At 34.6% G+C, this 17,312-nt stretch overlaps 1 protein-coding gene across 1 annotated transcript in view; it reads left to right on the top strand.

Moving 5' to 3' along the window:
* Positions 1 to 17,312, top strand: part of EFCAB5 (EF-hand calcium binding domain 5) — a 97,458-nt gene that overhangs the window by 29,183 nt on the left and 50,963 nt on the right. Inside the window, exon 5 of the mRNA XM_036034518.1 lies at positions 4,016 to 4,086. Within this exon, the coding sequence (XP_035890411.1) occupies positions 4,016 to 4,086 (71 nt within the window). The remainder of the gene's footprint in view (positions 1 to 4,015; positions 4,087 to 17,312) is intronic.

Raw genomic sequence — 17,312 nt, 5'->3', positions numbered from 1 at the left:
CAGAATGAAGCAGAGTACAATCCTCTCTCAAATTTTCACAGAAGTTACATTCTTCAAAAATTCAACAACAAAAAAGGTTCTATGTTTATATATAAAATTGAATTAAGTTCTAGACTCTGAATTATTCTAAGCTGATTTTTCACCTACTTGAATGTCTGGCAGGAGGGGGAGAGTCTTTACTGTGCAGGCATTGCAGGATTTCTGCCCCTACTCCTACTCCCCCTCGCTGTAGCAACAAAAACTCACCTACAAATTTCCTCCATGCTCACAACGGAGAAGGGAGACAGCACTATTTCTACAGATAGCCACATATTCTGATGCTTTGTTTTCACAGAGGTTTCCTTGCATGAGATTAAGCAGAAAGAAAAAAACAATTCAAAAACAAAAACAATTGACTTATTGAATGAAGAACTAGAATTTGGGTCCTGAAATTTACGTAATTTATAGCCAATTGATTTTTTCAGTTGATTTTTACCCACTTTATTACATTGATAGCAATTGATTGTCTGAAGTCTGTTCTCACTTTTAAAAATAAAGTGGCACTTTGGTACTCATCATTAATTCCTTCCGGAACTCCTGATGAGTGCTGAAAATGGTGAGTACCGAACTATGCAGCATTTTCTCTTATGGGACGGGCATCGTGACTCATAGAAGTTCTGAGCAAGGGTTGAATCCTGAAACATTTTTTCCTCGTCAAAATTTGGGGAGTACGGGGCTTGACAAGTTATGAAGCAAATGAGTACTGAGGTATGACTGTAAAATATACTTTCTATCCTTCCAATCACTGTTTCCCAGACCTGATTTGGGCCTTGTTGTCAGCTTTTTCTCTTTCTACCTTTACAGCCTATCTAAAAACTATAGTTCTTCACAGTCAGCACAACCTCAACTCACCTTTCAGAAAAATTTTGAGGTTACTTTTTAAATGTATTTAGTTTTTGATGGGGGTACAGAAGGAATGAGTTAAGAGAACTCTTATTTGAGACTGATAAACTTAGAGAAATTTAAAACACTCTAGTTGAAAGTGATTGTTTCTTCTCTAATCTCCTGTTCTATATAGTATTTATTTTCTGTACCATTTACTCATTCAATATTTATTGAGGCCTCACTTAGTTCCAGATACTGTGATGGGGTAGAGAGTAAAAAGAAGATTATGTTCCCACTACCCTTAAATTGCTCAAAGTTCAGCCAGGGGACAGACACATATACATATAATAACAACTGTTACTAGTTGAAACTAGTCAGGCTTGCATAATCTTCCAGAGCTTGGGGGAAGGTCTTGGATGGAGATAATAGTATTTAATGGGTAAGCTTTACTAAATGTGTGCAGTTTTTTATGATAATAACTGACATCTCATAATAAGCAGTTAAAAAATCAAGAGTGACAAAGAATGTTTTTATGCACCAGCCCCTGATTGGCAGGAGGAATTACTGTTAGAAGTGGGAGAGGAAGTCAGTGTATTGATTCTTTCATCTTGGGCCTTCATACTATTTGCTTTTTTGTGTCTTGGTAAGGTCAATAAGGATCACATAATTGCCACATTAAATGGAAGTTTTAAAAATCTTTATTCAAACTAACTGCCACATTCACCATTATTTAACTCTGTGTTCATGGAACTTTTTTTCTTTGCTTTTGTGATATCATTCTCTCTTGATTTTTTCTTCTATCTTTGATCACCTTGTAGTATTTTTGTTTCTTGGTTCTTTTTTTTTTAAGTGTTTATCAATTATGCTATTACAGTTTTCCCAACTTTCCCCCCTTTATTCCCCCTCCACCCTGCCCCCCAACCCTCCAGCATTCCCTACCTTAGTTCATGTCCATGGGTTGTACATATAAATTCTTTGAGTCCTTTGTTTCCTATACCATTTTTTTTATCTCTCCCCATCTATTTTATGCCTAGTAATTATGCTTCTTCTTCCCTGTAACTTTCCCCCTTTATTTCTCCCTTCCCCCTCCCCACTGAAAACCCTCTGTGTGATGTTCATTTCTCTGATTCTGTTCTTGTTCTGGTTATTTGCTTAGTTTTCCTTTTCATTGTTTTTCTTTTCTTTTAGGTTTATTTGTTAATAGTTGTGAATTTGTTGTCATTTTATTGTTCATATTTTTTATCTTTTTTTTTAGATAAGTCCCTTTAATGTTTCATATAATAAGGGCTTGGTGATGATGAACTCCTTTAACTTGACCTTATCTGGGAAGCACTTTGTCTGCTCTTCCATTCTAAATGAAAGCTTTGCTGGATAGGGTAATTTTGGACATAGGTCCTTGCCTTTCATGACTTCTTTCCAGCCCCTTCTTGCCTGTAAGGTTTCTTTCAAGAAATCAGCTGATAGCCTTATGGGAACTCCTTTGTTGTAGGTAACTGTCTCCTTTTCTCTTGCTGCTTTTAGGATTTTCTCTTTGCCTTTAATCTTGGGTAACTTAATGATGATGATGTGCCTTGGTATGTTCCTCTTTGGGTCCAACTTCTTTTGGACTCTCTGGGCTTTCTGGACCTCCTGGAAGTCTATTTCCTTCACCAGATTGGGGAAGTTTTCCTTCATTATTTGTTGAAATAAGTTTTCAATTTCTTGCTGTCATTCTTCAGCTTCTGGTACCCTTATAATTCCGATATTGAAATGTTTCAGGTTGTCCCAGAGAATCCTCAGCCTCTCTTCATTATTTTGGATTCTTGTTTCTTCATTCTTTTCTGGTTGAATGTTTATTTCTTCCTTTTGTTCCAAATTGTTACTTTGAATCCTGGTTTCCTTCCTATCACTGTTGGTTCCCTGAATATTTTGCTTCATTTTATTTTGAGTATCTTTCATTTGTTCTTTTATTTTTCGGCCAAGCTCAATCAGTTCTGTGAGAATTTTGGTTATCAGGGCTTTAAATTCTCCATCAGATAGGTTGTCAGTCTCCTCATCACTTAGTTCTGAGGTTTTGCTGTATTCTTTCATCTGGGCCATATTTCTTTGTCTTGGTGCTCCTCATAAGTTGAAAGGGGTGGGGCCTTAGGTATTCACCTGGGCAGGGCAACCCTCCTTGCGGGTTGTGGGGGAAGGGCCAGAGGGGGAACAATGCAGCTTGCCTGCACTTCTCTGGCGCACTTTCCAACAGACTCTCACATCAGACTGAAAGTATCTCCCATCACAGCAACCCCAGCCTTAGCCCAGAGTCAGCTCTGGATCTCAGTTTTCCCCTTAAGTCAGTCCCTCCCACGCAGCTCCACCAAGCTCGCCCCTCAGCCACCTCCCCGTGGTTTTTCTGAGTAGGCCTGTGCAGTCTGCCTTACTGGTCTGGTTGTTCTGGTTGATTTTTTTTCTTCAATTTCTTGGTTGTCAGAGTTCCATGCAGTTTGATTTTCTGGCACTTCTGGTTGTTTATTGATTTTAGATTGGTTATTATCCTCCTTTTGGTTGTGTGAGGAAGCAAAGGGTTTCTACCTATGTCTCCATCTTGGCTGGAACTCCCCCGGTTCTTCTTTTCTTTACACCTTAAGTGCTCTTTGCCAGAGTTTACTTTTTGGCTCTGTTATCACTTTACACACTATATGTACTCCTGGTTTTTCTTATTCACACCCATGGCCTCAGCTGATGCATCCATATTCCCATCCCAAACCTTCCCCCTGGGCTCCAGATTCTGTTTCAAAAGATCTATAAGATGAGTGGTTAAGTGAAAAAAACAAGTTGCAGATCAATATGATCACATTTATATACAGAAAAATAAAAGAGGTGTGTGTGTAGTCTTTTATACTATTGATGTGCATATTTGTTTTTGTTTTATTTCAACCTGGTCATTAAAAAAGGTAAGCACTTCTTTTTGGTGTTTGGGTTGTTTGGTTAAATAAAAGCCAGGAACAATGATAATTTTGTAGTGATTGGAATGTTACCCAACTATATATTATTTTCTTTATTGTAAATGTTGACAGACATTAAGAAACACTTTTATATTCTTCTTTTAAAGCACTATAATATGAATATAAAACATGAATATATTATAACCACACTAACTAGAAAAATAACTTTATTCCATAATTAGAATCAAGTTTCAAACCGTTGAATATTGCTGACTCAATGGAACCAAGATTGAACAAAGTGGAATTTATAGAAGTAAGAAGTTATATTATTCATTATTTGACTCAAATTATTTTGCCAATTTCAGTTGTCTTTTGGGGGATGTCACATATACAGAAACTTAGAATTAAATTAAATAAAAGCACAATAACTTATTTTATCAATCTAAAACGTACACTTTAAAATATTTTAATGCCTCTGAAATTAGGTTACATCTTATAGTCAAAGGCATCTTAGAATTTCTTTCAATCAGTGGCACTCATGATGTAAAAGTGTGAAAAACTTCCACTGACACCTTCAGGTAAGATCAAGAAGAACCACCAGCTTCTAGTATTCAGTGAAATCTGGTTATACAAATAATAATGAGATCTAAAGCTTACCTATAGGCCAGGTACTGTCTTAAGCTATCCATACAGTGTAGGACAAAAGTAGGTTTACAATTGTGAGTATGCAAAAGACAGAGTTTATTTTTGTATTATTACTTATTAATTATTGCATTATTTTTCATATGAAAAACTATACATCTACTTTTGTCAAACCCTGTATATTAACTCAGATAATTATCTCAGAAATCCTTACTCCTAATTTCATGGGTGAATGTACTGAGGTGCAGAAAGGTTAAATAACTTGCACAAGGTCTGACAGCTAGTGGAATTGGGGAAATTTGCATTTAGGCAGTTTGGTTTCAAAGTCTACATAATACTGCATCTGAGAAAGTATGATTCTATTCTAATGGAATAATCAAAAGAAGCAATTTAATGGTACCAGAGTCCTAAATCTTCTATAGCCTGTTTTTATATTTTTCATCTATTTCTGATAATTCCCCATGTTTCTCTCTGAGTTCCAGAGTCATGGTGACTTTCTCCTTCTGCTCTCCTGCACCCTCACTCTGTTGAAGGTGATGACTATGCACTATATACCGTTACAAGGTTCTATGTGAAGGACTTCTGAAATCTTTCTTGAAATGCTTACCACATAGATAAGAGTTTGGCAATCCTTTCTTAGTTATGTCCTGTGTTTTCTTACATTCTGTATTTGTTCTGTGTTTTCTTACATCCTGTATTTGTTCTGTGTTTGCCTGTTTGGTACTCATTAGTCACAGGGCCAAAGTTGTTCCTATCTTCCCCCTGATTTGGAATCCATACTCTGAACCACTACCTTATCTAAATCAAACTCACCAAGCCAATATTTTTAAGGTTCCTCAATTGTTTAAAAAATTTTAAAGATGTTTTCTAACTCACAGAAATTTTTTGTTAATTTTTATGTAAAGAAATCTATTGATTTTTTTGAGGTGTTTCCCATTTTTCCTGTGCTTAAAAGCTTTTTTCCTTCCCAAGATAGCTGAATATCCACCCACTTTTTTCTAGCTCTTTTTTTAACTAATTGGAATATTCTTTGATAAATAATTAAGGGAGAATCTAACTTCATTTTTCCCCTAAAATGACTAACCAAATATACCACTCTATTTACTGAAAAACCTTTCTTTTACATGTAGCTAATTTTCATCATCCTTTTCTTCTTTCCAATGGAAAATAAAAGTAGAACATTTTACAAGATTTGAATTACTGAATTTTTTTAGCACATATGTAAATTCAATTTGGCAGAAAGAATAGTATTCTCTATGATATGAATTTCCTCAATAATGTAAATGTGTTTTTTAAAGATTTTATTTATTTATTTTTAGAGAGGGGGAGGGAGGGAGAAAGAGAGGGAGAGAAACATCAATGTGTGCTTGCCTCTCACACAGCCACTACCAGAGATCTGGCCCACAACCCAGGCATGTGCCCAAGACTGGGAATAGAACTGGCAACCCTTTGGTTTGCAGGCCAGCACTCAATCCACTGAGCCATACCAGCCAGTGAAAGAATGTGTGTGTTTTACTGCATGAATTATTCTGTTGGTATCAGATAAATCAAAACCAGAAGGATAGAAAAGAGGCTTTCCTTTTTTAAAAAAACTCACCTGCAAATAACACATAACAATTTCCAGTAAAAATCTTTTCAATCTTTCCCCCGTAAATTACCTAGAACTAGTGAGAAAATCCTGCTTCCACATGGTCTCTTGTTACCTTACCTGCTGTTGACAAAGCCATCATCCTTTCATTGTCTTTTCATATTTCTTGAGAAAGGCAATTCAATTTGCCAGACTGCAATGAAAAGATTAATTATGGTGTTACTTCTTACCCTTGTTCAGTTGAGAATAAGAGTATTTCAGAGCTCCTATCCTACCTATAAATGCCAAAATAACATCATTGGAATTTTTTAAGTTAAGAGAATTATTATCAGAGTAATGTTCTAAAAATGAACTCTCAGTTTTGCCAATTTTCAGAGAGAAGGAGATCTTCTCTAGCAATGTCATGTTAAAATGTAACTTCTTTAATTCTTTCCTGTGATTGGAGACCTTTTCATATTTCATATTTCCTCAATACTAAGATGAACAGTTTTCTTTTTGCACTTCTAAAATCAAAATGCATCGTATAGGTTATGGGGATGTCTATGGCCTGGTCGATGGTGATTTCATGGGTTTATACTTATTTCCAAACCTTGAATTGTGTGTATTAAATATGTACAGACTTTTACACATCCACCATACCTGAATAAAGTGTTTTTCTAAAAAAGATGAATCTTACAATCAATGTATACATTTAATGAAGTAATATTTTTCTCTCTTCTCCAACCCCCAAAATCTGTCCTTATTGTCTATCTTATGATTGGTGACTTTTGATAATTGAAAAAAATGCTATTTGTACTTTATAGGTAAAGCACCTAATATAAAATAACAAAAAATGAAATTAAGAGAATTGTTGAAGGAATACGTGGTAATGGAAATAAGCAGTCAAACAAAACTGAGCAGGTTTCAAAATTAAAAGTAATTTAATGGAACCAAGACTTTCTTATATTTATAAATGTTAAAGTTTTATATTTGTACAATTTAAAATTAATAAAGATGATAGGACACTTTTAAATCTAATTAGTTTATAGAAAATTATAATAGAACATGTAAGTACATTAGAAATATAAAGTAAATGAACAAAAAATCCACAATTATTGTGGCAATATTAAAACTTTTTTGATAACAACTCTATTGAGATATAATTCACAAACTACTTATTTTTCTATGGCTGCTGTAACAAATATCCATGAATTTGGTGCCTTAAAAAATCAGAAATGTATTCTCTTGAAGTTCTGAGGAGCCAGAAGCCCAAAATAATTACCACTGGGCCAAAATCAAGGTGTTGGTGGGGTTGCACTCACTCTGGAGGGTATAGTGGAGAATTGCCCCTTCCTGCCTCTGCTGGCTGCATGTATTCCTTGACTTATGGCCACATCACCCATCTCTGCCTCTGTGATCACAAAACCTCCTCTTGTGTGCGAGAAATTTCCCCCTTACGGGGCATGTATGATTGCATTTACAGCCCAACCTGGTAATCCAGGATAATTTCCTCATCCAAATGCCTTAACTCGGCAATTTTCAACTGGGTTGCCACAACTCAAGAGGCATACTGGTGTGCTGCAAGAATTTTTAAACCATGCAATACCTGACTATTTAGTTAGGAGCATTGACCTCTTTTCATTTAGATTGTCAAATTTAAAAATGACAACAGCTAATACAATAGTCATCTGGGGTGAATGAATCAAAATTATACCTATTTCTTTTTGTCAGATTGGCAAAAAATATGTTTTGGGGTGTGCCACAAAATTTTAGTAATTAGTTTATGAAAAAGGTTGAAAATTGCTGCCTGAACTCAATCACAACTACAAAGACTCTATTCCCATATATGGTAATATTTACAGGTTACAGGGATTAGGATCTGATACCTTTGAGGGTCATCATTCAACCTTCTACCCATACCTTACACTCACCCGTTTAAAGTATATAACACAATGGTTTTTAGTATATTTACAGAATTGTATAACCATTAAAACAATCCATTGTGGAGCATTTTCATCCACCCAAAAAGAAACCCCATACCTATTAGCAGTCATTTCCCATTTCCCTCCTAACCTCCAGCCAAGGCAGCCACTAATCTACCTCCTGACTCATAGCTTTACCTATTCTGGAAATTTTAAATAAATGATATCATAAAATATGTGGCCTTTTGTTACTGGTTTATTTTACTTAACACAATGTTGTCAAGTCTCATCCATGTTTTAGCATGTATTAATACTTCATTCCTTTTTATTGCTGAATAATATTCCTGTGTGTAGACATATCACATCTTATTTATCCAGCCATCAATTGATGGACATTTGGGTTGTTTTTACTTTTTGACTATTGTGAATACGAACATTTATACATATTTAAGTTTTTGTGAATGACAGTTCCAATTGCTCCACATCCTTGGCAACACTTATTATTCCCTGTCTTTTTTGTTTTGCTCTTAAATTATAGCCATTTCTGTGCATATGAAGTGGTAGTTCACTGTGGTTTTGAAATGCATTTCCCTGATGGCTAAACTGATATTGAGCATATTAATATGTGTTTATTGGCCATTTATATATCTTCCTTGGAAAAATGCCTATTTAGATCTTTTGATCATTTTTTAATTGGGTTGTCTTTTATTATTGAGTTATGAGTACTTGATGTATTCTAGCTATAATGCATTGTCAAATACATAATTTGTAACTATTATCTCCTTTTCATGTGGGTTATCACTTTCTTGGTGGTATCCTTTGAAGAACAAAAGTTTTAAAGTTTGATGAAGTCCTATTTATCTAACTTTGTTGTTTTGTTGCTTTTGCTTTTGGTGTCATATCTAAGAAACCACTGCCTAATTCAAGATCATAAAGATAAATGTTTAAGTTTTATAGTTTTAACTCTTACATATATGTCTATTTAAGTCTTTCATCCATTTTTAGTTCATTTTTGTATATGGCATGAAATAGTAAAGCTTTAAAAAATATTTGATATGTCAAAATGACAACAAATAAATAAGGATATAAGGAACCTATATTATCAGTAAGACATTATATAAGTGTATGTTGAACTTTAATCTCACAGTGACCCTATTCTGTGTCCCAGTTTTCATGGAATACTGGTAAAACTTTATTATAAATAGACCACCAAGAAAAACATGTAAGTTCTAAAAACTAGAAATCTAACATGTTAGATTCTCTTGTTATGTAATGAAACTGGAAAATAATAAAATTTAAAATTATTTAAACCCAACCTTTCGGACATTTAAAAATACTCTAATAATTCTTGGGTTAAAATTTTACAACTAATTTTATGAAGTGCTACTAAATGTTCACTCAGATAAGAAATTACAGTCCTAAATCTTTAAAAAATGGCAGAGTGGGGAATTTTAAAAACAGATAAATATAAAAATAGAATAACTGCATAATTATATATTCCCATGCCCTAGAATTAATTTTTGTTAAAACTTTGGTATATTTTCTAAGAAAAATTATTCAATTTTATAAAAATTATCATGAACAAAAAACTGAATTTAAACAACATGAAATTATGAAGATGGGTACTTTAAATCACAATTAAATTTATTACCCAGAAATGATCACTGTCACTCTTAGGTGAACATCATTTTAAACAAGTTTATATACTTTGTCTCAACGGGTAAATGAATATATGGCATTGCAGATGATCATAAATTCTGTTATAAAATTGTAATTACTTAAAACATTTTATTCTACTTGATTCTAGCAGAAGAAATTGAAGTAAAATTAAGGAAATTGTTGAAACTGAACGTATCTTGGAAAAAGTTATTCTAAAATAATTCTAAGAAAAGACTGTATGATGAACAGCCAAAAGGTTGCAGTCATTATTTTTTAATTTCATAGATCAATTATAGAAATAACATTTGATACCATATTATAAAAGGTGAAGGTACTTAATATTTCCATCTTTTTCTATCCTTTTTCCTTATATTTATTTTAATTACTTATTTTATCATTTTAATTTTATCCATATTTATACCATTCATTTTCTTTTCTGCAATTACAACTCCCATAGTTGCTTAATATTAACCTAATATTTAAATGGATTTGAGGTTCACTTTCTGTCCTTTTACAATGACTTTGCTATTCCTAGCTTATTTATTTTGATTCATCTCTTAATTGGCTGAATTTATTGTAAAGTAGCTTTTTTAGGAAGGTCACATGGATGCTATATATCCTGAGTTCTTTAATGTTGAAAATGTCTACAGAATGCCTCTAAAATTATACCTTGGATGAGTCACACTTTCTTTTTACTCCAAAACAATATAGACATTGTTTTCTGATATTGAATGTTGTAAAGTATGATGTTAGTTTTACTTTTTTTCTCCATTCATTTTATTTAATTCAACAAATAGGTACATATACACATCACATATAAATACATATATGTGTATATCCATATATAATATTTGTATATATGTGTATGTGTATACATGTATGTCTATCTATACAATTAAAGGAGAAAATGGGTAATATATACCTAATAATACTTGATACAAATTCATTAGCATTCAGCATAATTCTTTTGTGGATATCTACTTATCTCCCTCTATATAATTTTGTTTTAATGAATAAGTTGGGCTATTATTATTAGTTTCCTGACATTTCCCAACTTCTCTTCCTGAAATGCAAACAGCTCATATTCAGGTACTTAGTTTTTACTTTATTTTTATTATCGACACTATTACAAATGTCCCCATTTTTCCCCTTCAGGTACTTTCTTTATAGAGAAGAGCTGTTAGTTACATCAATTAGAAACCAAGAAAGTATTTCTTGTATAGAAATATTTATTGAAAGTATTTATTATCTAATCAATAAATCACTGAGCCATCTTATATGGCCATATGGCATAGAAGTAATACTTGAAACACTTGCTTTTAAAGAGATTTGTTTTAAGGCTATTTTGTCAGAACTCATTTAATGAAACTGGAAGAAAATGAAATAAATGTCAGGCTTAAAGTCAAGATATTATAGGTGCCACCCAGTGGAGAAAACACACCATGCAATTGTCCCACTGATGGTTTGCAATGAGCATTGTAATTAACACTCAGGATGGAACGTGTTGTAGAGAAACGAATGGGGAGACTGGTCATAGAAGACCCCATATGTATATCATTTTCCTAGCTTGTCTGTTTTCTGATGGGTAAATGAACAGGTGATATTGTTTTTGTTGACTATAACTTCTCTGTCACTGTTCATCTGTTTTATTTTAGTAAATGAAGACCAAAAGTAACTATTTTAGAATATTTACTTCTAGTCTCTTGGTTATTAGGTATATACTGAATATTTACTCTTCGTGCTAGGAAAAATGTCAAAATTAGAAGTTGTATTCCTTACCCTTAAGGACCAAATAATGCATTGTTGTTTGGGGATGTGCCTGAGGGTATATGCAGGCATTTATGTCCACGTGTGTATGTGTGTACACCCATGCATACATACACATGCTAGATGGAGTGGGATCTTGGAAATGGAGACATCAAAATACAAGCAAGTTAGGAACACACACTATGAAAAGACAAGTACAAAGCAATGAACAGATGCAAAACCTTATGAATTATTATATTCATTGCTGCCAAAGGATGCATAGTGAAAGAAAAATGAGACTTCAGTGAGGCAGTTTTCAAGTAGGAAACTCATCTGGTGGTCCTGAGTTTTAAATTTCTTCCACCTGCCATAACGTGTATATCCTTACTTTAAAAGGAACCTTAAGATCAATGCTTTAAACATTTATGTAATGATAGAAACAATTTAAAATATATAATGTATTGGTTTCTTTGAGATTTTTTGTTTTGTTTTGTAAGTTGAATGTTTAGGCACATAAGAAATACATTTTTGGGAGAGTGTCAAGCTTGTTTTAAATTCTCAGAACACTCTGGTTCCCAAAAGACAACACATTCCAGGACACAAAACTTCCCATCTATATCATTTAATACTTGTATCGAGTTGTTCAAATAGATACTGTGCTCTCTGTAAAAGTTCGAAAAGGAACAGAAATCTTAACCCTTATATTCAGTGGGCTCCCAATACGAAACTATCTGCATTGTCTTGTGTTCAGGCAGGAAGAGGTAGGCACTAATGAGCCAAGGAGTCCTGAAATTCCCATCTTTCAATCTTATAGAGGATCTACCCTTTAATTTCACTATCTGATTGATTAATTTATCAACAGAAGACCACTTCAAGTATAATTATTTTATCTAACCATTAATGTGGTTATACAAAATTTAGTTAACTTTTTAAGTTGGAAGATTCTTTTTTAATTTCCTTGACTTTTTGAGCTCTACAGATTCCCTTTGTTTTTAAAAAGAATTTCCTAATAATTTGCTGCAAGAGAAGTCTGAGAGATAAGTGTGTTTAAATTTTTCTTGGTACATCTTAAGACAAAGGTTACCTTAAGCTGTTGTTGTTGTTTAACCCTCGCCGAGGATACGTTTATTAATATGAGAGAGAGAGAGAAGGAAACATCAATTGGTTGCCTCCCATAGGCACCCCAATCAGAGCCCGAACCTGCAACCTCTTGGTGTACGGGACAATGATCCAACCAACTGAGCCACCTACCCAAGGCTACCTTGGATTGTTAAAGCATCCATAATTTTTAAATTCACAGTCCCACAAATGGCAGTATGCCCCTCTCCAAAAAAAAAAAAAAGTTTCTATAACTTGATTGATTGTTTGGAACTTGGAACCCATTTTCCAAAAAGAAGCAATATAGAGGCTTCTTTATAGAGTGGTTGGGGTCCTTTGTTTCAATGTGCCTGAAATAAAATTTGTAATAAGAGTGACTATTTCTGTGGGGAAAATGCTACTTGAAGAAGAGGGAAGCACCAGGCACTACGAGGGAAAGGAGGTTTTTTTTGTATCTCTAAAACATTGGTGATTACTATATACAAGTCTTTTAGTGTGACAAGAGTTCATGGAGTGAGGGGTAAGAATGGCCTCAGGTGGGGAGAGCCTCCAAAGACCCCAGGGTGAGGAGCTGAGGGAGGCTGATGTCTCATCAATGCAGATCCTCTTCCCTCACATTTGGGGGCTCCAGAAATGCCACACTTCTTTTTTTCTACTGATACTCAGTTAGCTCTGGACTTGGTTATATTCTTTCCTGATGTGGTTTCACATTTAGTGCCCTAAACTCTTGCTTCCAAAGTAATACAAAGTATAGCTCTCTCAGACAAGAGTGAATCCTTTTAAAGGGTTATTCTCTAGGGGAGTGTGACCACCTCAGTTCTGCTCATTCTAGGTGCTAGAATATTGACTCAGTTATCTATAAGAAACATTTAGATGATTTTTTTGGTCTTGTGATTACATAAATACAACAAATGGATTGAGAATGGGTGAATACATATCATAGAATAAAACTCTCTTATATAGTTTGCTTTATGTGTAGTTGTCTCAATGGGATGGTGAAGGGAAAGATGCCGCCATCCTGCAGACACAGTTAAAGGCTATAAAATTTCTTTTATGGAGAAGAATAGAGATAATTGCGGAGATAATTTATTATATAAAGCAGGATACAACACAGCATGTTTCCAAACAGATATTCCCCTAAATTCCCCACAGAAATTAGATCATTGGTATGGATCAGGGTATAGGGTTTCAAACCACCCTGGTTTGCCCGGAACTGAGGGGTTTCTTAGAACATGCGACTTCCAGTGCTAAAATCAGGAAAATCCCAGGCATAGTGAGGCAGTTGGTCACCCGAGTTGAGGAGTTCTCTTTGCTTGGACCTTATCTGCCACCCAGTCATTGTGGTAACTCTGGCGGAACATCTACCTGTTGACCAAAGACAAGTGAAAACAATCCAATACCTTCCTGCTCCCTGTGGAACTGGGTAAAGAGAGGGTCAGTTTCCCTGGAGCATCATCCTTTAGGAGGCCTGGGCTTCAAGCAGTATGAGGTCATATAATAAACTCAATTAAACATAATTACATGCAAAAACAACAAATACTATGCAGTGGGATTTAGATATTACCTTTTGATTGCGTCATACTGAGGAATTGATATATCCCTTGGCCAGGAGTGAATGAAGGCCTTGCCTTTGCCTGGATTCTCTTCTTTGAGACTCAGTTCTTGCTCCATGGTGGTCTGCTTTGAGTGGTCACTTCCTTATGCTCAGTTGTTTTTAATCAATTTCACAGTCTGAGGCCTTCAAACTAACATGACTCAAAGTTTAAATTTTAAATAGAGAGGCTTCATAAAAAGAAAAACAAAAACAAAACAAAAAATAAAGTTAAAATGTTTTAAAATAAATAGAGAGGCTTCATCAACTGTACCAAAAAATGGTGTCTTTCCTTTAACATATTCTACTAAATCGAGCCTTTGCATTTTTCCCAAAATAGAATGTATCTGAGTGGTTTACTATTCTGTCATTTGCAATTTTGTATTATATAATTTTAGTTTGTTTTGTTTTGCTCATGTTTTTCATGTGCTTTGATCTGTGTCAAGTAAGGAGAGAAGAAGGAGGAATGATGGCTTTGGGGGAGATAGAGGCAGCAATGTGTTGTGAAACTCCATGAGGAAACCCTGGGGGGACATAAGGGAATTTTAAGCCAAGGAAATGGGAGGGCCTATGGCAAACTATCCTCTAAATTGGTGTGTATCTTCCTTCGTATGTGGTCCACCACTGTAAGAAATACATAAATTCGGGGACTGCCTGATGAGCAATTCTGTATTATTTGTATTGATACTAGTTTGCTAGGACTGCCATAATAAAATGCCACAAACCAGATGGTTTAAACATCAGAAATTTAATTTTTCAAAGTCCTAGAAGTCAGAAGTCCAAGATGAGATATTGGCAGGGTTGATTTCTTCTGAGAGCTTTTTTCCTTGGCTTGTAGATGGCCATTGTCCCCCTGAGTTTTCATGTAGTCTTCCCTCTGTACACATCTGTGTCCAAAGTTCCTCCTCTTACAAGGACACAAGTCATACCAGCTTAGAGCTCAACCTAATGACCTCATTTGAACTGAATTATGTCTTTAAAGAACCCATCTCAAAAATACAGTCACATTCTGAGGTTCTAGGGATTAGGTCGTCAACCTCTAGGGATTAGGTCATCTCAGTATGAATTTCCGGGGGGCTCAGCCTATAACATTGTCTAAGCTACCTTTTTCCAATAGGGGTACAATTGTGTGTTTCAGTCTGTTTCTGTTATTATTGGATATTTAATGAGACCTTTATTCAATTCATTTGTTAAACAAAATTTTTAAAAGCGAAAGGATTAAAGTATATTTCTGCATTGTTGAGTATGTAATCAGCATTAATTGTTTTTAAAAGTTCCCCCCCTGAATTATGAAAGTTAATTTTCTGCCCAAATGCTATATGAACATACCACTTCTTCAATGATAGATAGCAAATATAATCTATATATTGAATATTTCAATATTCTTAAAGACCTGTTTGCAGATATTCCTGAAAATGTTATTTACCAGGGTTTACAAATGCAGTTTGGAAGTTAATGCCTAAGATAGTGTCCAAACATAGTTTTCTTTCTAGAGCTCTTATATCACCCACTTCATCAGCTTTCCAGTATATCTACAATTAAATTGAGTGTGAATCCCAATGGCCCAGAGCTGTAGAATCTAATAATAGCTACCAAGCTATTAAATGTGGTATTTATCATATCCTCAATATTTTAGTTTTCAAGTTAGAAAGGAAAGGCTCCCAAATTCATTACATTGGAACCCAGCACATAGGGACAACTTAATTAAGTATAGTTCAAATGTTTAACAGCTCACAGAGCTATTAAACTGAAGAATATCAGTTGTTAATTACATTCTTAATTTAAGCACTCATTTCAGGATCTATGAATGATAATTGGTTTATTTCTTTGGAAGTATATGAAAACACAAAAGCTATTAAGCGTTTTCACTTTTTCTGTTTTTACAAGAAACACTGGCAAACTGCTGTAATTGTTTTATTTGGAATTTGATTTGTATGTGAGTTGGCAACTGGTAGTCTTCATGTCATAGGCCACACTTACAGAACATGTCCATTCAGAAAACCCAGGGGCTCTAAACCCAGAATGTTGCACTGTCTCCTGGTATAATAGCATTCCCACAGCCCAAAAACTTGTATGGCTTTGAGGTCAATTCCCAAAACCTTAATATGAAACAGGATGATCTTTTTCATGAATCAGTCATTTTTTTTTCAGTGTTAGAAGTTTGAACCACAATATTGCCAGAAAATGTCAACTATTCAATAGTTCTATGTTAGTAACTTAGAAAAATACCTGCTATTTAGGTAAAAAGTGATTAAGGATCAAACAACAGAATCTTAGGATACTGGAATGATCAGGACCAGTGACCCCAGACCATCTGGTTTTAATAGTTCTCAAACTTCAATGAGCACAGAGATCGTCCAGATAGCTTTTGAAAACATAGATTCTGGGTTCCACTCCCAGAGTTTCTGATTCAGTGGGTCTGGAGTTAGGGTTCCAAAATTTGCATTTCTACAACCCCTCAGGTGATGTGGTCGTGAGACCACACTTTAAGAGCCACAGATCATTTCATTGTTTTTTTTTGTTTTCCTTCTTCTAAATGTGTAAGTCACCTAAGAGGACTTTTATCCTATAAAGAAAACTTTCTTGGTTGATTTTTTTTTTTACCTAGCTCCAAAGGAAATAAGAGCAATGGCTACAGATAACTTATTACATGAAATACCTATGCCCTGTAAACACAGTGTCCTCTCCATGACCCAAAGAGATAACTGTTATAATACCCATTTCACAAATGAGGAAACTGGGAAGTTCAGTGACTCACCCAAGGTAACTCAGCCAGTAGATATGGGAACTGGGATTTGAACCTAGACAAGTTCCAAATGTGAGTTTTTAATATTATACCATTCTGCTTTCCAAGGTAATAGATAAGACCTTAACTGTGCTCATTGGTCCATTAAGAATGGACCATAATTAGGTGGCTTAGGCAGCTAAGGAAACTAAATATTTAGAAAGGTTATTTTGCCTTCCTTTAATTTCTTCTTTTGACCTCTAAGCCAGTTGAATAATGATTTATGATTTGTTAGCATGGATAAAAGCTTTATTTATCTCTTGCATAATATATTATATATTTGCCCACATGACATTAATGAGGAAGTAAAATATCCTTAATTTCAAAAATTATGTCAGCACCAGCCTGTGTGACTCAGTTGGCTAGAGCTTTGTCCCATAACTGAAAGTCCATCGGTTTGATTCCTGGTAAAGGCACAAACCTAGGTTGCAAGTTCAACCCCTAGTTCTCTCTCACATCCTTGTTTCTCTCTCTCCCATCCTCTCTATCTAAAAGCAATGAACAAATGTCCTTGGGTAAGGATAAAAAA

The sequence above is a fragment of the Phyllostomus discolor genome, chromosome 8 (genome assembly GCF_004126475.2).
Source record: "Phyllostomus discolor isolate MPI-MPIP mPhyDis1 chromosome 8, mPhyDis1.pri.v3, whole genome shotgun sequence".
Lineage (NCBI taxonomy): Eukaryota > Metazoa > Chordata > Mammalia > Chiroptera > Phyllostomidae > Phyllostomus > Phyllostomus discolor.
Note: the sequence above shows the minus strand (reverse complement) of the source record. Positions and strands in the feature narration are given on the sequence as shown.